Source organism: Artemia sp. Qi Xiang Cuo, chromosome 20 (assembly GCF_049724085.1).
Source record: "Artemia sp. Qi Xiang Cuo chromosome 20, ASM4972408v1, whole genome shotgun sequence".
In the NCBI taxonomy this organism is placed as follows: Eukaryota; Metazoa; Arthropoda; class Branchiopoda; order Anostraca; family Artemiidae; genus Artemia; species Artemia sp. Qi Xiang Cuo.
In genome coordinates this window covers 6,232,043-6,257,032 of record NC_142813.1, presented here as the reverse complement: position 1 = coordinate 6,257,032, position 24,990 = coordinate 6,232,043, and the positions used below count along the sequence as shown (strand labels likewise).

At 36.8% G+C, this 24,990-nt stretch overlaps 1 protein-coding gene and 1 pseudogene across 2 annotated transcripts in view; one reads left to right on the top strand and one right to left on the bottom strand.

The window, feature by feature from the left end:
* g (adaptor-related protein complex 3, delta 1 subunit-like garnet) overlaps positions 1–24,990 on the top strand; it is a 204,628-nt gene that overhangs the window by 85,751 nt on the left and 93,887 nt on the right. For both annotated transcript variants that reach the window (XM_089105783.1, XM_089105784.1), the window contains exon 14: positions 15,073–15,298. In XM_089105783.1, coding sequence (XP_088961909.1) covers positions 15,073–15,298 — 226 coding nt within the window. The remainder of the gene's footprint in view (positions 1–15,072; positions 15,299–24,990) is intronic.
* On the bottom strand, positions 12,507–13,213 carry LOC148939814 (uncharacterized; annotated as a pseudogene).

Sequence of the window (24,990 nt, the reverse complement as noted above, 5' to 3'; positions counted from 1 at the left end):
CAAACAAAAGCCAAACTGCTGTTATTTTGCAAAGAGCCAACAGATAATTGGGGAAAGTGTAAAGCAGTTTATGGAGCAATTAAGTGTACAACCGCCATCATTTGTTTAATTTTCTGATGGTCGCAGGTCATGGACAGTTAGGTTGTTAACTGTACTTACCGGCTCGCCAGGGCTGTATCATGAACTAAGTGCGTACGTAGTGTCTTAGTTCGGGGTTGGGATTAATTCGGGGTGGAAAAATTAAAAGGAAAAAAAAGTAAAAAAAACGCATATATGAACTAATGGGAAGATATATACAATTTCTTATATTGTAAAGGGGCCTGGACTCCTCCTCCTCCTACCCAAATGCTAATTTGCATGTCTAATTAGAAGTAAGCGGTAGCAAATACGGCGAAGGGATGTGGGGTGTGTCCCACAATTCCTCGCCCTCCTAAACAAAATTATTCGACCATCGCTAAATATTTGACCATCGCTGTATGAGGCATATACTACGGGTCAGCCGATGGTTTCATATCTCAAACGCTGAGGTTCGAAGGCGTTGTGCCCAGAATGCCCCCCTCTCGGTGGTCATAAAACAACGACGACTGAAATTCTTGGGACACACACTACAACAGACCAGCTGGAACTATATCCCGCGATGTCCTCACCTGTGGCCCCCTTTCAACTTGGAAACGGAGACCAGGCGGCCAAATGAAGAATCTCTGGCAGACATTCAAGAATGACCTGGATCCTTGGGGTGGCTTCCGACGACACGGACGTCGTTGGGATAAGAACTGGCTGAAGATTGCAGAAGAGGCTGCTGCTGACATATCACATTGGACTTCGCCGGTCATCCCATCGTCCATTGGTGCCGGGCAGGATGGATCATCGTCTGGTTCCCGCCGAAAGTAAAGTTAATAAACAAAATCGGAAGTCCTTCCTTCTCTATATGTACCGAGGTCCTGAATTGAAACCCCAAGCCGTCCCTAATCCCGAGATATTGCTAATAATGCATTTTGAAAACTCGCGTGCACATAACCTCTTCTGATTTACTCTAATAGCCTACGTGTGTCGATGCAGAAGTTCAGCATTGTGTAGCTTCGGGAATTCCTTGTGAAGCTTCGGGAATTCCTTATGAAGCTTCGGGAACTCCCTGTGAAGCTTCGGGAATTCCTTGTGAAGCTTCGGGAATTCCTTGTGACGCTTCGGGAATTCCTTGTGACGCTTCGGGAATTCCTTGTGACGCTTCGGGAATTCCTTGTGAAGCTTCGAACCTGGCAAACAATGCCTAAGAGCTCTTAAGCGATCGGACAACCAAAATTAAACAAAAACTTATCTAAGGGCAAGTCACTGACGGGCAACTGGTCCCCTTCATGTTTTACATGTTTTTCTTCATGTCTTCCATGTTTTACATGTTTTCCAGAGAAATTCTTTTCGAATTGCTTTGGGTACCAATCTGGCTGACCGTCTTTCAAACAGTAAGTACGGAAACTGAAAAGGGTCATCTATATGTTTATATATTTTTTTTACTATAAAGACAAGTGTGTTTTTAAATTTCACGGTGGGGCGAGGGGGATAACAATCTGGAACCTCCCCGTCTAGGAAACGCCTTGATGTCAATATTCTATTTATTTTAGTAAAGCTACTCACTGATGTGTGTACGCCTTTAAAGGCACAGGAGGAACTAAGGTCCAAGGTATTGTAAATGGATTGGATGTTTGTCACCCAAACGACAGGGAATTAAAAAAACAATCCCTTGCCTCTGTTGCTGCAAGTGTCATGTCAGCCTGGAGGCGGGGATATTAGCCCTTTCGACTATTTTGAACAAAACGGTATTCCTCTAATTTTTACCAGATGCTATAATGGGGGAGGACATGGAGATGTCAGGACTAAAATAAAGTACTGAAGGGGATCGGTTGCCCGTCAGTGACTTTTGTCCTTAGATAAGGTATTACAATATTTAGTTTCCGATCGCTGAGCCTCCTAAGTTTTTATGATATTTTTTTTTTACAAAGTAGTTGGAAAAATTAATACTTGTGAGGCACGATACTTTTTAGTAAAAGTAGTGCGTTGATGGACAAAACATTTTTGGAAGGCTAACATCCCATAAAATCTATATTTTCGAAGTAAATTACTCGGCAGCAGCTTCACAGCTATCTAAGAGGGAAAATAGTTCGTTTTTTTGCGTTTTTCGATTGAAGTTAGACCTATGCCCTTAAGTAACGTAGGAGTGTTAATTACCCATATACCCATAGAATTTCTCTCTGGGCACTTTACTATTTTGAGATAACTTTAGACTTTTTTTTTAGCGATTTTAAAATACTGTGACGGTTTCTAGGACAAAAAAAAACAACGAAACGATCACAATGATGTAAAAGCAGCATTGTTGCAGTTGTGCAGTTCGTTTTCAAGAAGGCTGTTGTTGAAGCTCGTTTTCGAGATGATACATTCAGTACTTCCATTATCCCCCATTTTTTAGTGTTCACTTAAATAGCTTCACGGTTATTTTATGAAGATAGCTTCACGGCTATCTAAGAGGGAAAACAGTTAATAACCTCGAATAAATCTCTCTGAAAGAAATAAATGTCTTGTAATGGAATTGCTGGGTTTCAAACACTATAATTTTGCTGTTGCGCAATATACACAATCTCGTTTCTAGTCTCACTTTCAGTGGTCATGCAATTATTTTGTACAAAAACACGAGTCACTAAATTATGCTGTTTAAAGAATAATTATATTCTTAACATTGTTGGACTTCTAATGTATCACCTCGACAACGACTTGCTGGAATGAAAACTTGAGCGAACTGAAGTTAGCTTACATAAGATGTCGAACCTAATGAGCTGAAATTAATTTTTACAAGATACCAAATCTAACTGAGCAGAACTTACTATAAATGAAAATATGAAACATGAAATAAACGAAAATTACAATGACCAATTTTGCCAAAGAAAAAGTACTGTTGACACCCCTCACACCTCAAAGGAGAGTGCTATTTGCATATAACTGAACAACTGAGCGAGCTGAAGTTAGCTTACATAAGATGTCGAACCTAATGAGCTGAAAGTAATTTTTAAAAGACATCAAATCTAATTGAGCAGAAATATTACTATAAATAAAAATATGAAACAGGAAATAAACGGAAACTACAATGGCCAATTTTGCCACCCCCCCCCCCAAAAAAAAAAATTGTTGACACCCTTCACACCTCAAAGGAGAGTGCTATTTGCATTCAAATGAACACCAAAAAAGTGGGGGATAATGGAAGTACTGAATGTATCATCTGAAAAATGAGCTTCAACGACTGCTTTCTTGAAAACGAGCTGTACAACTGCAACAACACTGCATACGAGCTACACAACTGCAACAATACTCCTTTTACATCGTTCTGATCGTTTCGTCGTTTTTTTTTCTATCCTTGAAACCGTGACAATATTTTAAAGTCGCTAAAAAAGTTTAAAGTTATCTCAAAATAGTAAAGTGCCCAGAGAAAAATTCTATAGGTAATAAACACTTCTACGACGTTACTTAAGGGCATAAGTCTAACTTAAATCGAAAAACGCACAAAAATAAACTATTTTCCCTCTTAGATAGTTGTGAAGCTGCTGCCAAGTAATTTACTTTTAAAATGTAGATTTTATGGGATGTCAGCCGCTCAAGAACCAATTTGACCAGCTCTATCTCTGTATTCTTTGTATGGTGGGGAGGGAGGGGTGATTTAAGAACTCGTTTACCTCTTATCGTTTTATACTTCTAAAGAAACTTTCAACTCAAAAGGAGAAACTTTCTACTCAAAAGGAGAAACTTTCTACTCAAAAGGAGAAACTTTCTACTCAAAAGGAGAAACTTTCTACTCAAAAGGAGAAACTTTCTACTCAAAAGGAGAAACTTTCTACTCAAAAGGAGAAACTTTCTACTCAAAAGGAGAAACTTCAACTCAAAAGGAGAAAGTTTCTAGTCAAAAGGAGAAACAAAATTTGGCCATTGAACACTTTTCTTTCGTAGAAGAATCGCCTTCACTTTTCTTTCTTTTTGAGGAAGTTGCTTAAAGCTCTTGATTGCCTTAAACTTCATTTTTTTTTTAGTAGAAAACTCAAAACTAAAGCTCACTGCCCCAAAAGAGCAAAAATACGGCTTTTCTCCTTTGGTGATTATGCAGAAAAGGAAAAAAAAGAAGAAAAAAGGATGTTTTCTGATTTTAGAAGTCGATTGTACCAACACTATTTTAATGGTGTTAACTTAAAAGTATTTTTCTTCCTCAACTATAACACATTTTTTAAAATACACGTTTTTAACTGCAAATAATTGACGTATTAACACCAGATAAATGGTGTATGAGAGTGAACGATACTCCAATGTATTAGTTTTTTTTCTCTCTGCCACTTCGCATGGAGGGGTTGGCTGTAAAAACTTTGGAGGGAGCTCATTTAGTTGTGAAGTTATAGTGCCCCTTTTAAGAGTCAATTGTGATTGAAGGGCGACCAGCCCTCTCCTTTTTTGCGTGTCAGCCCTCCCCGTAAGCCTTCATGATGTTAGATACAAATTTTCTTATTCAAATTAGCCAATATGTTGAATAAATATGTATCTACAGAAGACTTTACCGCAGTAGCCCCTGGGGCAAAAGACGTAGATGATCCAAACTGCAAACTGTTCAAATATATGTTTTATAGGGGGGGGAGGTATGTTTCATCTTGGCTGTCTGATTTACCCGAAAATTTCAGGAACTTTTCCCTAGGTAAAGAGAAATATGTATTTTTGTTAGGAGGAGGGTGCAAATAGACCAAAAAACATGTGTCCAAGATCAGTTTGAAACTTTTAGCCCTATGTCCTTGGCTTACGTCTGATGGGGCTTGTATTTATGGCTAAGGGGCTTGCAAATGGACCAACAAACTCGTGTCCAAGATCAGTTTGAAACTTTTTGCCCTATGTCCTTGGCTTACGTCTAATGGGGCTTGTAATTATGGCTAAGGGGCTTGCAAATGGACAACAAACTCGTGTCCAAGATCAGTTTGAAACTTTTAGCCCTATGTCCTTGGCTTACGTCTGATGGGGCTGGTATTTATGGCTAAGGGGTTTGCAAATGGACCAACAAACTCGTGTCCAAGATCAGTTTGAAACTTTTTGCCCTATGTCCTTGGCTAACGTCTAATGGGGCTTGTAATTACGGCTAAGGGGCTTGAAAATGGAAAACAAACTCGTGTCCAAGATCAGTCTGAAACTTTTATCCCTATGCCCTTGGCTTACGGCTAATGGGGCTTGTAATTACGGCTAAGTGGCTTGAAAATGGACCAACAAACTTGTGTCCAAGATCAGTTTCAGACTTGTAGCCCTATGCCCTTGGCTTACGGCCAATGGGGCTTGTAATTACGGCCAAGGGGCTTGCAAATGGACCAACAAACTTGTGTCCAAGATAAGTTTGAAACTTTTAGCGCTAAGCCCTTGGCTTACAGCTAATGGGCCTTGTTAGTACGGCTAAGGGGCTTGCAAATGGACCAAAAACTTGTGTCCAAGATCAGTTTGAAACTTTAAACCCTACGCCCTTGGCTTACGGCTAATGGGGCTTGTAATTACGGCTAAGGGGCTTGCAAACGGACTAAAAAACTTGTGTCGAAGATCAGATTGAAACTTCTAGCCCTAAGCCCTTGGCTTACGGCTAATGCGGCTTGCGATTACGGCTACGGGGCTTGCAAATGGACCAAAAAACTTGTGTCCAAGATCAGTTTGAAACTTTTTGCCGTAAGCTCTTGACTTAAGGCTTTATGGGCCTTGCAATTACGGCTAAGGGGCTTGCAAATGGACCAAAAACTTGTGTCCAAGATCAGTTTGAAACTTTTAGCCGTAAGGCCGTGGCTTAAGGCTTATGGGCCTTGCAATTACGGCTAAGGGGCTTGCAAATGGACCAAAAGCTTGTGTCCAAGATCAGTTTGAAACTTTTAGCCGTAAGGCCTTGGCTTACGGCTAATGGGCCTTGCAATGACGGCTAAGGGGCTTTCAAGTGGACCCAAAACTTGTGTCCAAGATCACTTTGAAACTCTTAGACCTAAGCCCTTGGCCAAGAGGAAGTTGACGTGCAACAAAATTTGGGGGATACTGGCCCCCGAAATCCTGTTTCGTAAAGAGTTCCAGCTTTTCTCCGAATGGCTCGAAATTTACGTCCTCAAGTTGTGGTGCTGATAGGACATAATGCAGAAAGAAACATTGAAAAAAATATGGGTCCCTGTAAAAACGGGGCCCGACAAAGGACCATAAAACTTTTCTTGACGGCTTAAAACCGATCTTCTTAATTCCATGATACATGGGGACCAGAATGTACAAGAAGAAATAGAAAAGAAAATTGACTTTCCTGAAAAGTGGAGCCCAAAAATGGTCAAAGATCTTTATTTAGTAGTCCAAATGGATTCCCAAAATGTTTTTCCTATTCGCTTGAGACTTTCAAGAATTGTTGCCTGGGCTAAGGGGACGAAATATTTTGTTGGGAGAGAGACAGTTGTTAGGGGGGCTTAAACTTAAAACTTAATTTCCTTGATTGGATTTCCTTGATGGAAAAACTTAATTTTCTTGATCTGTTTGAAACTTACAGTCCTAACTCCCTGGGCGAAGCGGAGCCAAATGTAAAAAAAAGTTATTTTGGGGACACGAACTGCCGAGAATTTTTTTCCGATTGGCTCAAAACGTATATCGTTACGCCATTGGATCAAAAAGACTCAAGTGCACAATAAAAAAGAGAAAAATGTGGTTTTTCTTGTTTTTGGGGCATATTCGCCTTACAAGTAGTACCCAAAAGGATCCAAATGCTTTTTCTCATCAGCTCAAAACTTATGTCCTTTAAATCATGGGTCAGGAGGACCCCAATCCGAAATAAAAAAAATTATAAGGTATTTAAATCCCCCCTGAACAAAATCCCAAGCCCCCCCCCCCCCTCCCGTATTGGAATCCCTAGCCGTATGAAAAATAAGAAAATCTTCTTTTTTTAAATGGCTTGAAACTTTAACTTGCACGGATCATGAGGACCCTAATGTACGAGCCCTCTAAAATGGGTTTACCACTTTTATTCGACTGTCTTATGTCTGAAATCCCTGAAATTCTCTGCGTTAATAGGGCCTAAATCACAAAGAAAAGATATCTATTTGCCTAAAAATTGGGCCAAAAAAGGCCAATGAACTCTTTATCTAAATTGATGGAAACCTAAATGATGGCAATGTAGGTTTCAAACCTATAGGCTTAGACCTAAAGGGTGAAATTTCGATGAAATCGACACTTGAAACTGTGCCAACAAATTTATTTTTTCCGACTGGTTAAACCTACTGGGCCTGCAAATAGGGACAAGGTGACCTCAATATTAAAAAAAAACCAAAAAAAAGGAAAAAAACTATTTGTTAGAACGATTAGACTTACCCAAAATAGACCCAATTTATTATTTATTTTTTTTCGATCGGTCTGTGACTTACTATGCGCGTACAATGGGCAAAACGGACCTAACAGATAAGATAAGATAAGTTTTATTCTTCATTAAATACACATACAATATTAGATGTTATAAATCCCTCAAAGGCTCATTGGCCTGTACAAAGAGGGAAGACATATGAATTACATACTCAAGGATAAAAAACAAAAGAAAATTTAAAATGATCACTTAATCACATATGAAGGAGAAGAAAAGAAAATATAAATAAAATAGAAACTATAGAAAAAATTAGAATAAATAAACTAAATTAATTAATTATATTAAATAGACTCAAAAAAAAAAAAAAGAAAGACTTTATTTCAAAAATATTTGAAATAAAACTAATTGTATCGATTCGTGACATCCCAGAATGGGCCAAACAACTGTAACTGACTGAAAAACACAAAACACTTTACAATCTTTAAGGTTATTTTCAAAGGCTAATTTTTCCTTTTACGACATTATTTTTATTTTTATTTCAGTTTATATATTTTACTCAGTTTAATGTTTGCAAGTCTATTGCAAATCGTTGCTTTGTTCTATTTGATGGTTTATTTTTACAATTTTAAATATGTATTTCATATACTCCTCGACAAGGCTGTATCGAGGGGTGGAGGGGTTAGGATGTTGACGCCCCCCCCCCCAAAAAAAACAATTGTTTGATTAATAAAGACGCAACATAAATGCATATAAAGAAATTTTTGATGCAATTTTTAACTTTTTTTTAACCCCTTCCCCAAACAGAAGTTCTGGCTACGGCCTTGCTCCTCGATTTTAAGGGAAATAAACAAAATAATGATAATAATTATTTTTAATAGCACTGAAGACGGTTTAGTAGAAATGTTTGATGAAATATCATATATATGAATATCAAATATCAAAGTGAAAAAAAAAATATAAGGTAAAAATGTATCATCCTGATACTGTAAAGCAAAAATGTATTAATACTAAAAATGTAAAAATGTAAATCCTATCATGTGAAAGCTATATTTCTTGGAAGCACTGGCAATTTAAGCCCTAAAAAATGTTAGGCTAATAATAGTATTAATACTCCCCTATACTCAATCAATCAATCAATCATCAATCAATCATTTTATTAATACTAAACTGTATTACAAACGTAAAGAAAAATTATTTGGCCCAAGAAGCTTGGCTTATTGTGGGCCTTACAACACAATAATAAAGCACTAAAACAACCATAAATATTACTATAAATCAAACAATATATATGAAATAAAGATTAAAACGATATATAAGGGAATAACACAAAAGGAGAAACACTAGGAAAAGAGAAAACAGGGAAAATAAACGAAGGAGAGAGAAATTACAAAACTGCAAATACACGACGAATAACTGCCTTTGCAGACAGAAATAACGGGACATCTGGTGGGATTGAATTCCATAACTTAATTTATTTATGGACAGGAGATCTCTGGGCTGCTGTAGATGAACGTTTGGGCTAAATAAATAAACGAAACGAACTACATAAAAAATTAGAGAACCTTTTTGAGCCTGCTTGCGAAAAAAATTGCTGTAAAGGCAGTGGAAGCATACCTAGAAAAGCATAATGCCCTAAACAAAGATTACTCCTACCCACAATGCGGTCCAGCGGAGCTATTCGAGTATCATTGTAAAGATCAGAGGAAGGGTAAAGCCGAGGGAGAAGAAAAGTAGCCTTCATTGCCCTCTTTTGGGCTCTTTGAAGTGAGCAGATAAGAGATTTATTAGTATTACCCCAGACAGAGCAGCAATAAGAAAGGTAAGGAAATATAAAAGCATAATAAAGAGAAAGCATAACATCTGGGGGAAGAAATGAGTTAACCCGGTGCAACATTGAAGACTGGCGGAAGATGAGGGAACGGGTGTGAGTTATATGAGGCTTAAAAGAGAGAAAATAGTCAAGATACACACCAAGAAATTTCACCATAGCAGCTTGCGGTATAACATCATTCCCATAAGTCAGGATGATTGGCTCCCTTACGTCTCTCATACGATAAGGGGTCCTGAAGTGTATAATGGCACTCTTTTGGCTGTTGAGAGTCATACCATTTGACCAGCACCAATCTTTTACTTTATCAAAAAGACCTTGAGCTAGGGAAGTGGCAGATGGCAGGTCTACTGCAGCAATGAAAAAGTTACTGTCATCAGCAAAAAGAATAGGGTGCACAAGGGGATGAAGACCATCAACGAGACCATTAATGTAAATTAAACACAAAAGTGGTCCAAGGACAGAGCCTTGTGGGTCACCCTTCAATATAGGCAAAGTAGTGGAAGAATTACCATTAACTGAAACATACTGATACATCCCCGAAAAACAAGATATTAATCATTCTAGCTGGACTCAATATCCTCCAATTGAAGACTGTTTAGACAAGAGAATAGAGTTGGCAACCATATCAGCGGCCTGTCAAAAATATAAAATTAAACATAAAACACATAAGCCCTATTTCCAGATTAAAATGCACAAACTCTGTTGCATCAGAAAGTGCATACGAGGTACAGAAAGTGGGACGAAAACCATACTGATGTTTAGTTATGAGAGAATTTCCTGCAGTCGTATTAGTACTAAAAACAAATGAAGAGAGTCTACGATACACTACTCTTTCAACAACCTGAGAGATAACAGGAAGAAGAGAAATTTTCCTATAATTTGAAATTAGTGATGCATCACATTTTTTATACAAAGGTAAAACATTAATAATTTTAAATAAATGAGAAAAAACACCTAAAAAAAGAAAAAGGTTTGTTGTTTATGAGATGGAGTTAGAAAAAAACCAACCAATTTTCTTAAGAAAATTATTACTCAAACCAAAAACCATCAACTGAACGGCTACTTGGAAGCTGAGAAATAATACTATAAATTTCAATATCACTGCATGGGAAAAGGAAAAATGACTTTTCTGCTATGGGAAAACTACTTACTCTACTCTTGGGTTGAATGGGAACTGAAGTAAGAGTGGTGAAATACGAATTGAAGGCGTTTGCTGAAGAATTTTTATGCACAATAGATCCATCAGCATTCCAGTAATGACATGGGGGGACTGTTTGAGTTTCTTGCGAGAAATAGCTTCATTAACTACATTCCAATCCTTTTGCAAGTTCCCCTTACACTCATCTATTCGACGCGAAAAATAGAGCTTTTTGGCTGCACGTACTGAAGTCGTAAGTACATTTTATAATGTTTATACTTCAAAAGATCATCCTGTGTTTTACTTTAACATGTAACCTTGAACAGAGACGCCTTCATATGTGTAGCATTAATCCGACCTATGGACATCCATGGGCATTTGGGTGTAGAATGCCTTGGTCTCTTCCTAAGAGGAAAATGCTTATCCAACAGAGCTCCCATACGACAAACAAATAAACTTGTTGCACATTCAACATCATTAGCTTCAAGAACACTAGACCAATCATTACTCTGAAGACTAAGAATTAAATTAGAAATTTCATTATCTGTAAAAGTTCTAAAAGAAGACTCACCTTGCTCATTCACAGCACTCTCAGTTTTAGGTACAAAAAGTGATAGATAAATACGGAAGTGATCAGACAGATCAGTGAAAACAAGACCAGAAGTAAACTTCAATTTTGGAGAATGAGAAATGAAAATATTATCTATCAAAGTGGCAGAATTTCTTGTAGGATCAACACGAGAAGAAAAAAAAAATGAAGGAAGTAGCCCAGAAGAAGAAAGCACATCAAAGAGATGGTCACATTCATCACTTGATCCAACATTTAACATATTACAATTAAAATCTCCCAAAACACAAATACGTTTTTTAGAGAAAGTCCCCACACCAGAAAGCTGATCAAGCAAATCACAGAACAGATGTGTTTGAAAAGGAGGGGGCTTATAAAACAAACAAACAGTATCAGATGCAAACTGGCTTTTCAGATCAATGACAAGAGAATAAACAGTCCTACTATTGGACACTACTGAAGTAAACAAGGATTCATGGTCATACCGTCTACTGAATTTAATATCAGATTTTCTAGGTAAACAAATGCCCCCTGAGCACTTTGTTACCATTCTAGGGACATGAATAGCAATATAACCATGCATATCATAAGCTGTTAAATTTTCACTATCAGATAACCATGCTTCAGTTAAACCAATTACATCAAAAGGGCAAGAATTATCAGACCACAAATATGATTTCAGACTATCCCACTTATCTCGTATCCCACGTACATTCAAACAAAATACATTAAAGCAACTATTTAAAGAGAGAGAAGGCATGATTTTATCACAAAAATCAATAGTAGTGTGATAATTGCAACTAAAATTAACCTTAGATTCAAGAAGAGGGTCAAGTGTGTGGGCTTCTTGTTTGCCAGCACTACTCGGTTGCTCAAAAATAACTGATTTTAGAATAGAAGAATTCAAAAGAAATGAAAAATCATCCAGATTTGCCACACATAACAAATGCACACAATATCTTCACAAATGAACAATATATGAAACAAACAGGCTGAAATAGCAGAGGGTAAATTGAAACTAAAAAGGTGAAACTTGTAGGCAACAAAGAAAAGAAAGATAATAAAAAAAAACCTGCAAGACAAAGAACAATAACAAGCTACGAAGCTAAAAAAAAATAAAAAATAATAAACAACTACAAGGACAAAGGCAAAAACAAAATAAAGAAAAAGGCAAAACAATAAAGAAGCAACCAGAGGAAAGAGTTATCAATGGTTTATGGAATTTATTTAAAAAAATAATGTAAAACAACATAAATGCAAGCATAAGTAAAACCATTAAATCATAAAGAGTTAAAAAAAAAAAAAAAAAAAAAAACATAGCTAAAAGGGGAAAAATGGTTTATTTCAGTCCTGGGGGGGGATTGGATGGGCTGTAGTTGAATGATGGATAACATCAACTTGAGATGCCTCTTTAACAGTGATAACTTTACCATCAGAAAGCTTGGTAAGTATTTCTCCTCCACTAGACCATGTAGACCGCTTCCCAAGCTTTGATTTAGCATAGTTATGTAGCTGAAGTCTAGGCTTTGTGAGTGACTCAGAAATAAAGACACCACTACCTCGCAAACTTTACTTTTCTCTAAGAATAAACTGCTGCATTCTTGGACTACAAAATTCCACAACAAGTGGGCGAGATTTCAAACCTGAGCCTTGTCTTCCAATCCTTCTAACAGAAACTATGTCATTCTTAGTCAAAGGAATACCAGGAAACCTAGTACTGCAAAATCCAAGAAATTTGCTTTCAGAAGCTTCTGGATAAGAGTCTTCTTTAAAACCAAATGGGATCATCTGATTAGAAATTTTCATTTGGTCAAACTGATTGCTCAGACGATCCACATTGAGTTGAATTGGCTTCAGAGATTTTTGCAGCTCTGACAAACCCGAGTCAAGCAAATGAAGAGATGATTCAAGCTTTGACATCCTCAAATCATATTGTTTTAGTGATTTTTCCACAAGCACATCAAAATCCATTTTAAGACTATTATATACCTCTTGTTTAATAATTTCCATGTTGTTAGCATCAAAAACAGCAGGCAGATGACTAGAGGGTAGTTTTTTAACAGAGGCCTCAACCAAAGAACCAACCTCATTAGACAGTGCCTCACTGACAACTTCTGCCATAGTAGATTTAAGGTTTTGGTCTTTAAGTGAATCTGCAATTATCTTCTGCTTGTTCTTAAGGGTGTTAATGTGCGAGGTGAGCATAGTAATCTGCTCATTAATAGATTCAGCTCCACTGTACTGGATGGAGCAGTCTGATCTCATTTCTCTGTGACTAGGTGGTCTATATCTCTTTTTTGAGTTGTCACCCATGATGTAGGCTAAAGTGAACTCCAAACTATGTTAATCAAGCTACAAGCCAACAGCATAAGGCAATGGATCTTCGTGCTGGCACAAGCAATTATAAATTATAAAAGGTTCTAATAACAGCGAAGCAGAGGTGTAGGCACCAGGCAGAAAAATAAAAAGACTGTACCTGGGGGGTCCCCAATTGCACCCCTGGGGTTGGGGCTGCTAGGCTTGCCTGCCTTTTCCACTGGACTGGTAGGCAGGCTAATCCAGTTCTTCAGAAAAATTCAATTTTGCTAATTCTGGTTGTTAAAAGCTCTCCAGATCTTGTATATTTTTTTTTGCTTTTGGACGGTATTTGCAGGGTTTCAGCGGTTTCAGCGTTTTTTTTTCCTTCTTTGGATCGTTTTACTTTGTGTGCGTGTTTTTAGTCATCTCCGCTGCTGTATGTTAAGATAGGATTTTGTATGTTTTTTTTTATATTTCTGTTTGTATGTTTCTGTATGTTTTGTATGTTCCTGTATGTTTTTTTTTACTTTACATATATCAAATATCAAATATGTTTTCTTGATTGACCTGCTAAAATTAACCTCGTTTTTTTTCTTTATTTTTTCTTTCTTCATATTTTTGTAAGAAATCACCATAAATAAGACTACATCCGGGTTACATCCCGCTTCTCCAGTTGGTAAATAACAATATAAATAAATAATATGCATCCTTATAAATAAATAATTAACATTTAATATAAATAATTAAAATAATTATATGCATATAAATAATTAATATGCAGTTAATATTATTAGGCATCCTTCTTAATAGTGCTACTGCTGCTCTTTTAATTTGGACCGAAGACCGCCTCCAATGATACAATCCAAGTTGGTCCATCTACAAACTCACCTTCCAGTTCACTTAGGTGCTTAGGCCCATTTGGAACGACAGTTAGATCCACAAGACAGCGTGTAATTGATTCTTTGAAAGAAAAACTAAGACAATCTTACGAGATTCTCGCCAAGGTAAATAGACAATTTGATAAGAAAATCAAATTGGTCAAATAACGCGTTTATAACGTTGCCGGCCGTATAATTGGCCGGTCGGCTATATAACGCGCTTTTCGCACCCAATGTGTTGTTTTTTACACCTTTTTAGAAACTTCTCCTTTTAAGAAACACATTTTTAGAAACTTTTAGAAACTTTTTCTCCTCCTCTGATAAAAAGCAAATCCGATCTTTATTATTTAGGTTTTGCAAGTATTGTCTCAGTGTCCCTATTTGGACCCGTAAAAGTTGTATTTCCCGACGGTACAGTGTTTTTGAAATTTGTCAAAAAATAGATGAACTGTCACGTAGATTTGCTGACCGCTGCAATAGGATTGTCGGCTTTTCACTGATTTGCCCTCTATCAAGTGCCTAGTATCATAAGGTGTAAAATTTTTATATAACCTGACCTTTGGTGAAGAGTGCTTAAAAGTTAAGTTGTCAATATTTTTTGCGTAACTTTTGTTTGGCAGTGTCCTTTTCATTTTTCTTTTTTTTTCATAATCCTCCTTTTTTATGTACAGAGAGTAATAATAAATTGCTATTATTATTAATTACATAAAAAAATAATAACACATATATGTATATATATCTATATATATATATATATATATATATATAGTTGTGCTCCATCTGTTTTAATTGATGGGTAATAAATGCATTTATTTTATTTTATTATATATATATATATATATATATATATATATATATATATATATATATATATATATATATATATATATATATATATATATATATATATATATATATATATATATATATATATATATATATATATATATATATATATATATATATGTATCTTAATTATATATTTTTTATTTCCAGAGACGGGAAGCTCGTCGATTTGAGCAGTCGAACAACCCTCATTACTTAAAAGATGCAATGACTAGCTCTTCAAAACTATTACAAGAGGTACCTGTTGTCAATTTAGATTTGGATATTCCGTTGACAATATCTACTGACAAATATAAATCATTGGATAAGTACAAATCCAATGATAAACGCTCCAGGCCGGAAAAGAAGAAGAAAAAGAAGCGATCTCAACAAAAAGGTAAGGCAAATCTTCCCTTTTCCCAAAGAAATAAGGCAGATTTTCCCTTTTTCCCAAAAAGGTAAGACAAATTTTGCCTTTTTTCCCAAAAAGTTAAGGTAAATTTTCTCTTTTCCCAAAAGGTAAGGCAAATTTTCCGTTTCTTCCAAAAAGGTAAAGCAAATTTTCTTTTTTCCAAAAAGGTAAGGCAAATTTTCCCTTCTTCCCAAAAAGTGTGGTAAATTTCCCAAAAAGGTAAGGTAAAACGTAAGGCTATTTTCTGTTTAAACTTTCGGTTTACAAAGGAGTGCAGGTCATAAATTCCAAATGCACAACTGAAAAGAGGCAGGATTAACATTTTAAAAATTTTCTCTTTTCCAAAAAGGTAAGGCAAATTTTCCCTTCTTCCCAAAAAAATAAGGTAAATTTTCCCAAAAAGGTAAGGAAAACGTAAGGCTATTTTCCCTTTAAACTTTCGGTTCACAAATAAACTTACTTACTTACTTAAAGGAATGCTGGTCATAAATTCCAAATGCACACCTGAAATGCACAAATGCACAATTTACGACCAAATTGTGGTTAAACCTGTGTCTACAATAAAATTATGGATTGCTCCAGCTTTCATAATGTTTCCTGTACGCAATTTGGTGATCTGGGCCATGTTCAATATTCAAGCGTAATATTTTTGATTGGCCAATCATAGTAAACATGTCCGGCATAATTCTTGGATTTAGAAAAAATAAAAGCTTAGAGCAGCTTTTCTTAATTGTTAAATGTTAATTAATTCAATTCAATATATAATTAATTATTATTCTCAATTTATTGTATTTAATATTGTTAATTTTACTAACTATTAGTAATTAATTATTAGTTAATTAATTATTAAAATATCACTTTCAGTAATTATATTCTCAATTCAATAATTCAGTCTCAATTAATTTCTCAATTTGTTAATGATTTTGTTAAAATATGTGAAAAAAAAACATAAAACCTTTTCTGGCGAGACCTATCGTGCTTTATGGACCAATAGATCAATTATCGTGGACCTTTAGATCGTGGACCTTTATGGAGCAATAGATCAATTTTCGTGGACCTTTAGATCGTGGACCTTTATGGACCAATAGATCAATTATCGTGGACCTTTAGATCGTGGACCTTTATGGACCAATAGATCAATTATCGTGGACCTTTAGATCGTGGACCTTTATGGACCAATAGATCAATTATCGTGGTCCTTTAGATTGTGGACCTTTAAGGACCAATAGATCAATTATCGTGGACCTTTAGATCGTGGACCTTTAAGGACAAATATATCAAGTATCGTGGACCTTTTGATTGTGTACCTGTAATAACCAATATATCAATTATCGTGTACCTTTTGATCGTGGACCATTAAGGACCAATATAACAATTATCGTGTTCCTTTTGCTAGTGGACCTTTTAGTACCATTAGATAAATTATCGTGGACCTTTATGGACAAATAGATCAATTATCGTGGTCCTGTAGATCGTGGACCTGTATGGACAAATAGATCAATTATCGTGGTCCTTTAGATCTTGGACCTTTATGGACCAATAGATCAATTATCGTGGACCTTTTGATAGTGGACCTTTATGGACCAATAGATCAATTATCGTGGACCTTTATGGACCAATAGATCAATTATCGTGGACCTTTAGATCTTGGACCTTTATGGACCAATAGATCAATTATTGTGGACCTTTATGGACCAATAGATCAATTATCGTGTTCCTTTAGATTGTGGACCTTTAAGAACCAATATATCAATTATCGTGGTCCTTTAGATCTTGGACCTTTATGGACCAATATATCAATTATCGTGGTCCTTTTGATCGTGGACCTTTATGGACCAATAGATCAATTATCGTGGACCTTTTGATCGTGGACCTTTATGGACCAATAGATCAATTATCGTGGACCTTTAGATCGTGGACCTTTATGGACCAATAGATCAATTATCGTGGACCTTTAGATTGTGGACCTTTAAGGACAAATAGATCAATTATCGTGGACCTTTAGATCGTGGACCTTTATGGACCAATAGATCAATTATCGTGGACCTTTAGATTTTGGACCTTTAAGGACCAATAGATCAATTATCGTGGACCTTTAGATCGTGGACCTTTATGGACCAATAGATCAATTATCGTGGACCTTTTGATCGTGGACCTTTATGGACCAATAGATCAATTATCGTGGACCTTTAGATCGTGGACCTTTATGGACCAATAGATCAATTATCGTGGACCTTTATGGACCAATAGATCAATTATTGTGGACCTTTATGGACCAATAGATCAATTATCGTGGACCTTTAGATCGTGGACCTTTATGTACCAATAGATCAATTATCGTGGACCTTTAGATCGTGGACCTTTATGGACCAATAGATCAATTATCGTGGACCTTTATGGACCAATAGATCAATTATCGTGTACCTTTAGATTGTGGACCTTTATGAACCAATAGATCAATTATCGTGGACCTTTATTAACCAATAGATCAATTATCGTGGACCTTTAGATCGTGGACCTTTATGGACCAATAGATCAATTATCGTGGACCTTTTGATCGTGGACCTTTATGGACCAATAGATCAATTATCGTGGACCTTTAGATCGTGGACCTTTATGGACCTTTAGATCAATAATCTTGCTTTATGGACCAACAGCCAAATTTAAGCAAGAATTACAAAAATGGATATCATGGGCGAAATTTTGTTTTTCCTCTGACAATTTTAGAATTGCGAAAACAGTTACTTCGCCAAACATTAGTTGTTATACTACTACTACTACTACTAACAACTCACCGCAGCACCAAGCCGCCTGAGGCCAACACAGCCACGCACGATCCTCCTCCACCCCAATCTATTCAAAACCTCCCTTTTTACATCCGCCCACGAAGTTCTCATTTCCTTTAAATCTTTCTTTATGACGTCCTCCCACCCCAGACGGGGACGACCTGCTTTCCGTTTAGCCCTAGATGGTTGGCCGAAAAGAACAATCTTCGGCAATCTGTCATCCTTCATCCGCACAACGTGCCCTAACCACCTCAACCTTTCTTTCATTATATTCCTAGAGAGCGGTATTGAACCACATTTTTCGTATAGCCTATTGTTTGAAGTACGGTCAGTCAACCGGGTACCCAGAACAATCCGTAAGCAATTTCTATGGAAAACATCTAGCAAAGCTTCATCCGCTTTTCGGTGCGCCCATGCTTCAGAGCCATATTTGACCACTGTCATCACTGTAGCTTCTAATATTCTAATCTCGGTTTGCAGACTTATCTTCCTATTCTTCCAGACTTTTTCTAACTGTGAAAAAACACCCTGAGCCTTGGCTATTCTATTTTTAATATCTTCACTGCTCCCACCATCTTTACTAATAATACTACCAAGGTAAGTGAAGCTGCCCACGTGATCAGTCTTTTTATTAACCAGCGTCACCTCTTCATCTTCACTTATTCCTAGCCTTAGTGACTTAGTCTTCCTAACATTAATTTTCAAACCGATTCTAGCACCCTGAACTTGCAAAACATCTAAAACTGCATTCATTTTGCTAAAACTTTCATCTAGGATGCTTAGATCATCAGCATAGTCTAAGTCCAGAAGACTTTTCCTTCCGCATTCGATTCCGGGTTCTTACATTGCCTTTCTTTTCTTTTTTAATACAAAGTCCAGCAAAATGATTCGTGTAAAGGGAAATGGAACGCAGCGCCGAGAAATTCCTGTTTATATACGAAACCAGCTGCTAACCTCATTTCCTACCTTAACCACAGCAGTATTCTCGTACATAGCACTACACATATTTATAAGTAGTAGGCTAAATATGTCACTGAGTTATATATTTCTGTATTTAACTTAGATAGGCCTTGTTAGTGAGTTTAACATAACTAAAAGTAGTAGGCTAAATATGTCACTGACTCATATATAGCTGTATATAACTTATACAGGATTATTCTGTGAGTTGCACATAATTCTAATTATTAGCTTAAATATGTCACTGAGTTATATATTTCTGCATATAGCTTAGATAGGCCTAGTCAGTGAGTTAAACATATTTATAAGTAGTAGGATAAATATGTCACTGAGTTATATATTTCTGTATATAACTTATACAGGCCTAGTCAGTGAGTTACACATATTTATAAGTAGTAGGCTAAATATGTCACTGAGTTATATATTTCTGTATATAACTTATATAGGCCTAGTCAGTGAGTTACACATATTTTAAATAGTAGGCTGAATATGTCACTGAGTTACATATTTCTGTATATAACTTATATAGGCCTAGTCAGTGAGCTACACATATTTATAAGTAGTAGGCTAAATATGTCACTCAGTTATACATTTCTGTATATAACTTATACAGGCCTAGTCAGTGAGTTACACATATTTATAAGTATTATATATTTCTGTATTTAACTTATACAGGCCTAGTCAGTGAGTTACACATATTTATAAGTAGTAGGCTAAATATGTCACTGAGTTATATATTTCTGTATATAACTTATATAGGCCTAGTCTGTGAGTTAGACATGTTTATAAGTAGTAGGTTAAATATGTCACTGAGTTATATATTTCTGTATATAACTTATATAGGCCTAGTCAGTGAGTTATGTATATTTATAAGTAGTAGGTTATATATATCACTGAGTTATGGCCTTTGCAAAACAAAAGTGATCCGTTTATCTGGCCTCCGCCAGGCCACTCATCGTGTCCCCAGGTGGCGATACGGGAAAGCCCTACATATATGTAGGGTACCTCCATAGCAGGCACGGACCAAGGGGGGACCTTGTCCCTGGGGGTCTATAATAGAAACTGGGGCACCCTCGCCCGGGGCCATACATACAGGCAGAGGAGGAAGAATGCCCCTCAAATGTACACTCAAAAGGGTCCATTGGTTTGTCCACATGTTCCATGAGTTGCAAGCCTTCTCCCAGTATTGGGTGAAATTGCTTGGTGATGCAGAGCTCCATCGCGGGATGATCCTCTTTAGAAGGACAACTGTGGCAGGGCGTGAGATCCTGTTCTAAGGGCAACGGCCTCTGCAAAGGGCTGCCTCGGCCCTTCCGGGGTACCAACAAGACTGGGGACCTTGCGGTCAACTCTATTCCCACTTTAGGAGTGGCGCCCCTCAAGGAAATTATAGCCTAGTAACCGACACAGCATATGCACTGGATTCTGATTAATGGACAATTCTTCTGGGCTTGGTCTGTTTTGACGGGCGTCTTTGGGCTGAAAAACCTCTTCCTAGCTAATTTATCTATTACGGGTTGCCTCCCCGTAGTAGCATAATGTTTGTAGGCATGAATATATAATGAGTCGGAGGTAATAGGCTTGAGATTGTCTATGCAGGATTTCGACTCTTGTTGATAGAACAGCATCGCCAAGAGCTGAAAACCATGTTGTGACCAAGATGGGCCCATGATTGCACAAAGCCTCCATTCAAGGAGGTCCCAGGGATTTCTTGCTGTCCGGTTCTAAGCCGGCTTAAGCACTTCGGTGTAGACCTGAGAAGATATGTGGTCCCCGTTCTGCACTGGTATTCGGGGTCTTTGCTTTTCCTGGGGCGAAAATAATTTCAATTATTTAAAGAACATGAAAATTGGAGCTTGGAATGTCAAGAAACTAAAAAATGACTATCGTATTGACATTTTGATTGACGAATTAAGACGATTTGAACTGGACTTATTAGGGGTTTCAGAAACTCATATCTCTGTGGTAGGAAGTAAGACATTAGGCGATATAGAATTTGTTTACTCAGGCAGGAAGGATGGGGTACATAGAGAGGGAATAGGGCTCATGATGAATAAGGAAGCTGCTAAGTCTTGTTTAGGCTGGGAAGGTATTAATAATAGAATACTAATTGCTGATTTTATGACTAGAAAGTTCAGGGTATCAGTTATAGTAGTATACGCCCCTGTAGAACCGACTGACGGAGATACTAGTGACTCAGATGAATTTTACTTACAGTTACAGGAGCAAATAGACAAGGTCCCAGGTAGAAATATGATGTTATTACTGGGAGATTTTAACGCCCAGGTTGGTAGAAATAAGGATAGATGGTATCCCAGCTTAGGTAAATTTGGTGTAGGAAAAGAAAACAGTAATGGATACAGACTTTTGCAATTTTGTAGGTATAACAATCTAGTTATAACCACTACGGTGTTTGGTCATAAAATGGCTCATAAGCTAACATGGTATTCACGTGATGGTAAGACAGCAAACCTTATCGATTATGTTTTAGTAAACCGAAGACTGGCAGGATCAGTACAAGATACTAGGTTATATAGGAGTGCTGTTATTGATGTTAAAAGTAAAGATCACCATCTAGTAGTGTCAAGGGTTAATTTAAAGGTGAAGTTTCGGATGGTTAATTTCCTCCCAGGAAGTTATGATGTTGGTAGACTCCATGATGAGAATTTGAGAGAAACAGTACAGGAACAGTTTAATGCTAAAATGGAGAGTATTAAGTTTGAAAATGTGGAAGATGGTTGGAATAATTTTAGAAAAATAATTTGTGAAGTTGCTGAAGGTGTATTACGGAAGAAAGCTAGAACTGCAGCTAAGAATATTATTGAAAAAGCTTTATGTTTAATAGAAAGGAGAAAGGACTTGTACAAGAATTATCTGAGTGATAGATCGCATGAAAACAAAAGAAATGTAAGGAAAGTGGAGAAAGCATTGAAATATGAACTAAGGAGGTGTGAAGTGGAGGCCATGGATAAAATTGCCGAGGATTTAGAAGATGCAGCTAGACGGCATAATAGTAAAATATTGTACTGGCACGTTAACAAATTGAGAGGTAGTAGTCAATCCGGACTTGTCCCAGTTAAAGATAGGAATGGGGTGGCAATTAGCGATAAGGAAAAAGCTAAAGAGAGATGGGCCGAACATTTTGAGAACTTGCTTAACCGAGATAGAGTTGCAGGAAAAAATATAGAGGAAAATGAAAAACTTTGTGATACTTTGGATGTGAAGGAAGATTTGTTTTGTGAGGAGGAATTAGCAACAGTACTAAAAGGATTAAAGAATAATAAGGCTCCAGGTGCTGATAGAGTGGTAAATGAGTTTCTTAAATATGGTGGCTCTGAGGTTAGAAATAAGTTATTGAAGATTATGAATATGATTTTTGAAAAAGGGGATGTACCTAACGATTTTAGGAAAACCTTAATTAAGCCACTTTATAAGAAAGGTGATAAGAGTGAGTGTGGTAATTATCGAGGCATTAGTCTGGTCCCTCTAGGTAGTAAATTACTTAGTAATATGATACTTTTTAGACTGAGAGATGCCGTAGACAAAGTTTTAAGAGAAGAGCAGTGCGGTTTTAGAAAAGGTAGAGGATGTGTTGACCAAATTTTCACTCTTAGGCTAATAATTGAAAAGTGCCTAAGTTTTCAAACACCTTTGGTCTTTAGTTTTATAGATTATGAGCAAGTGTTTGATTTTGTTGATAGAAGAGCTTTAGTAAAGGTCTTATCCTTGTATGGCATACCAGACAAATACATTAAAGCGATTAGTGCTATGTACGAGAATAACACTGCTGCGGTTAAGGTAGGAAATGAGGTTAGCGGCTGGTTTTGTATTAAATCAGGAGTTAAGCAGTGTTTTAAGGAGCAAAGGAAAGGCAATGGGAGACCACGGAATCAAATGGGGAGGAAAAAGTCTCCTGGACTTGGATTATGCTGATGATTTAAGCATCCTAGATGAAAGTGTGAGCAAAATGAATGAAGTTTTAGAGGTTTTGCGAGTTCAGGGTGCTAGTATTGGTTTGAAAATTAATGTTAGGGAGACTAAGTCGCTAAGGCTATGAATAAGTAAAGATGAAAAGGTGATGTTGGGTAATGAAAAGATTGATCAGGTGGGCAGCTTCACTTACCTTGGTAGTATTATTAGTAAAGATGGTGGGAGCAGTGAAGATGTTAAAAGAAGAATAGCCAAGGCTCAGGGTGTTTTTTCACAATTAAAAAAAGTTTGGAAGAATAGGAAGATATGTCTGTAAACCAAAATTAGAATATTAGAAGCTGCAGTGATGTCAATGATCAAATAGGGCTCTGAAGCTTAGACGCTGCGAAAAGTGGATGAAGATTTCCTAGATTTTTTCAAGAGTAACGGCTTCAGGATTGTTCTGGGTAACCGGCTGACTGACCGTATTTCAAACAATAGGCTATACGAAAAATGTGGTTCAATACCGCTTTCTAGGTCTATAATGAAGGAAAGGTTAAGGTGGTTAGGGCATGTTGTGCGGATGAAGGATGACAGACTGCCGAAGATTGTTCTTTTCGGCCAACCATCTCGGGGTAAACGGAAAGCAGGTCGTCCCCGTCTGGGGTGGGGGGACGTCATAAAGAAAGATTTAAAGGATACGGGAACTTCCTGGGCGGGTGTAAAGAGGGAGGCTTTGAATAGATTGGGATGGAGGAGGAGCGTGCGTAGCTGTGTTGGCCTCAGGCGGCTCGGTGCTGCGATGAGTTGTTAGAAGTAGTAGTAGTAGTATAAAACTGAGGACCAAAGGTGTTTGATAACTCAGGCACTTCTCAATTATTAGCCTAAGAGTGAAAATTTGGTCGACATCATCCTCTACCTTTTCTAAAATCGCACTGCACTTCTCTTAAAACTTTGTCTATGACATCTCTCAGTCTAAAAAGTATCATATTACTATGTAATTTGCTGCCTACAAAGAACAGATTAATCCCTCGATAATTACCACACTCACTTTTATTACCTTTCTTATAAAGTGGCTAAATTAAGGTTTCCCTAAAATCGTTAGGTACTTCCCCTTTTTCAAAAATCATATTCATAATCTTCAGTAACTTATTTCTAACCTCAGAGCCACCATTTTTAAGAAATTCATTTACCACCCTATCAGCACCTGGAGTCTTATTATTCTTTAATCCTTTTAGTACTGTTGCTAATTCCTCCTCACAAAACAAATCTTCCTTCACATCCAAAGTATCACAAACTTTTTCATTTTCCTCTATATTTTTTCCTGCAACTCAATCTTGGTTAAGCAAGTTCTCAAAATGTTCGGCTCATCTCTCTCTAGTTTTTTCCTTATCGCTAATTGCGGCCCAATTCCTATCTTTAACTGGGACAGGTCTGGACTGACTACTACCTCTTAATTTGTTAACATGGCGGGACAATTTTTCGCTACTATGCCGTCTAGCTGCATTTTCAAGATCCTCGGCAATTTTATCCATGGCCTCCACTTCACATAGTTGTTATATTTGATAGGAATATATATTGTTACACATTGTTATTATATGTATTATGTATTATGGGTATATATGTGTTTTATAAAATATAGTTGTTATATTTATTGTTAATTTGATTGCTTACCTAAAATAAGACATGAGAAGGGACTTACTTTTGAATCCAACCCCCTTCCCCCTGCAAAGAGAGCTGGGTATTTTTTTTTATTTAACTGAAACTATCAGAATTTGATCAGACTGTGAAAAAGCGTTAAAGCATTAAAATAAAGGAAAAAACAGATTTTATTAAAAATGCTCAAAATCTTCTAAAATGTATTTAGTGACACTGGTACTTGTGAATTATAGATTCCACACTGTTGTTCTTGATCTGTTTAAAACCGGTTTTTCTGTGTGCACTTGGAGATAGCCAGCTTAGCCTGATTGAGATAAAATACTATGCAGATACATTTTAGCTAAATATTTAATATATAAAAGTGGC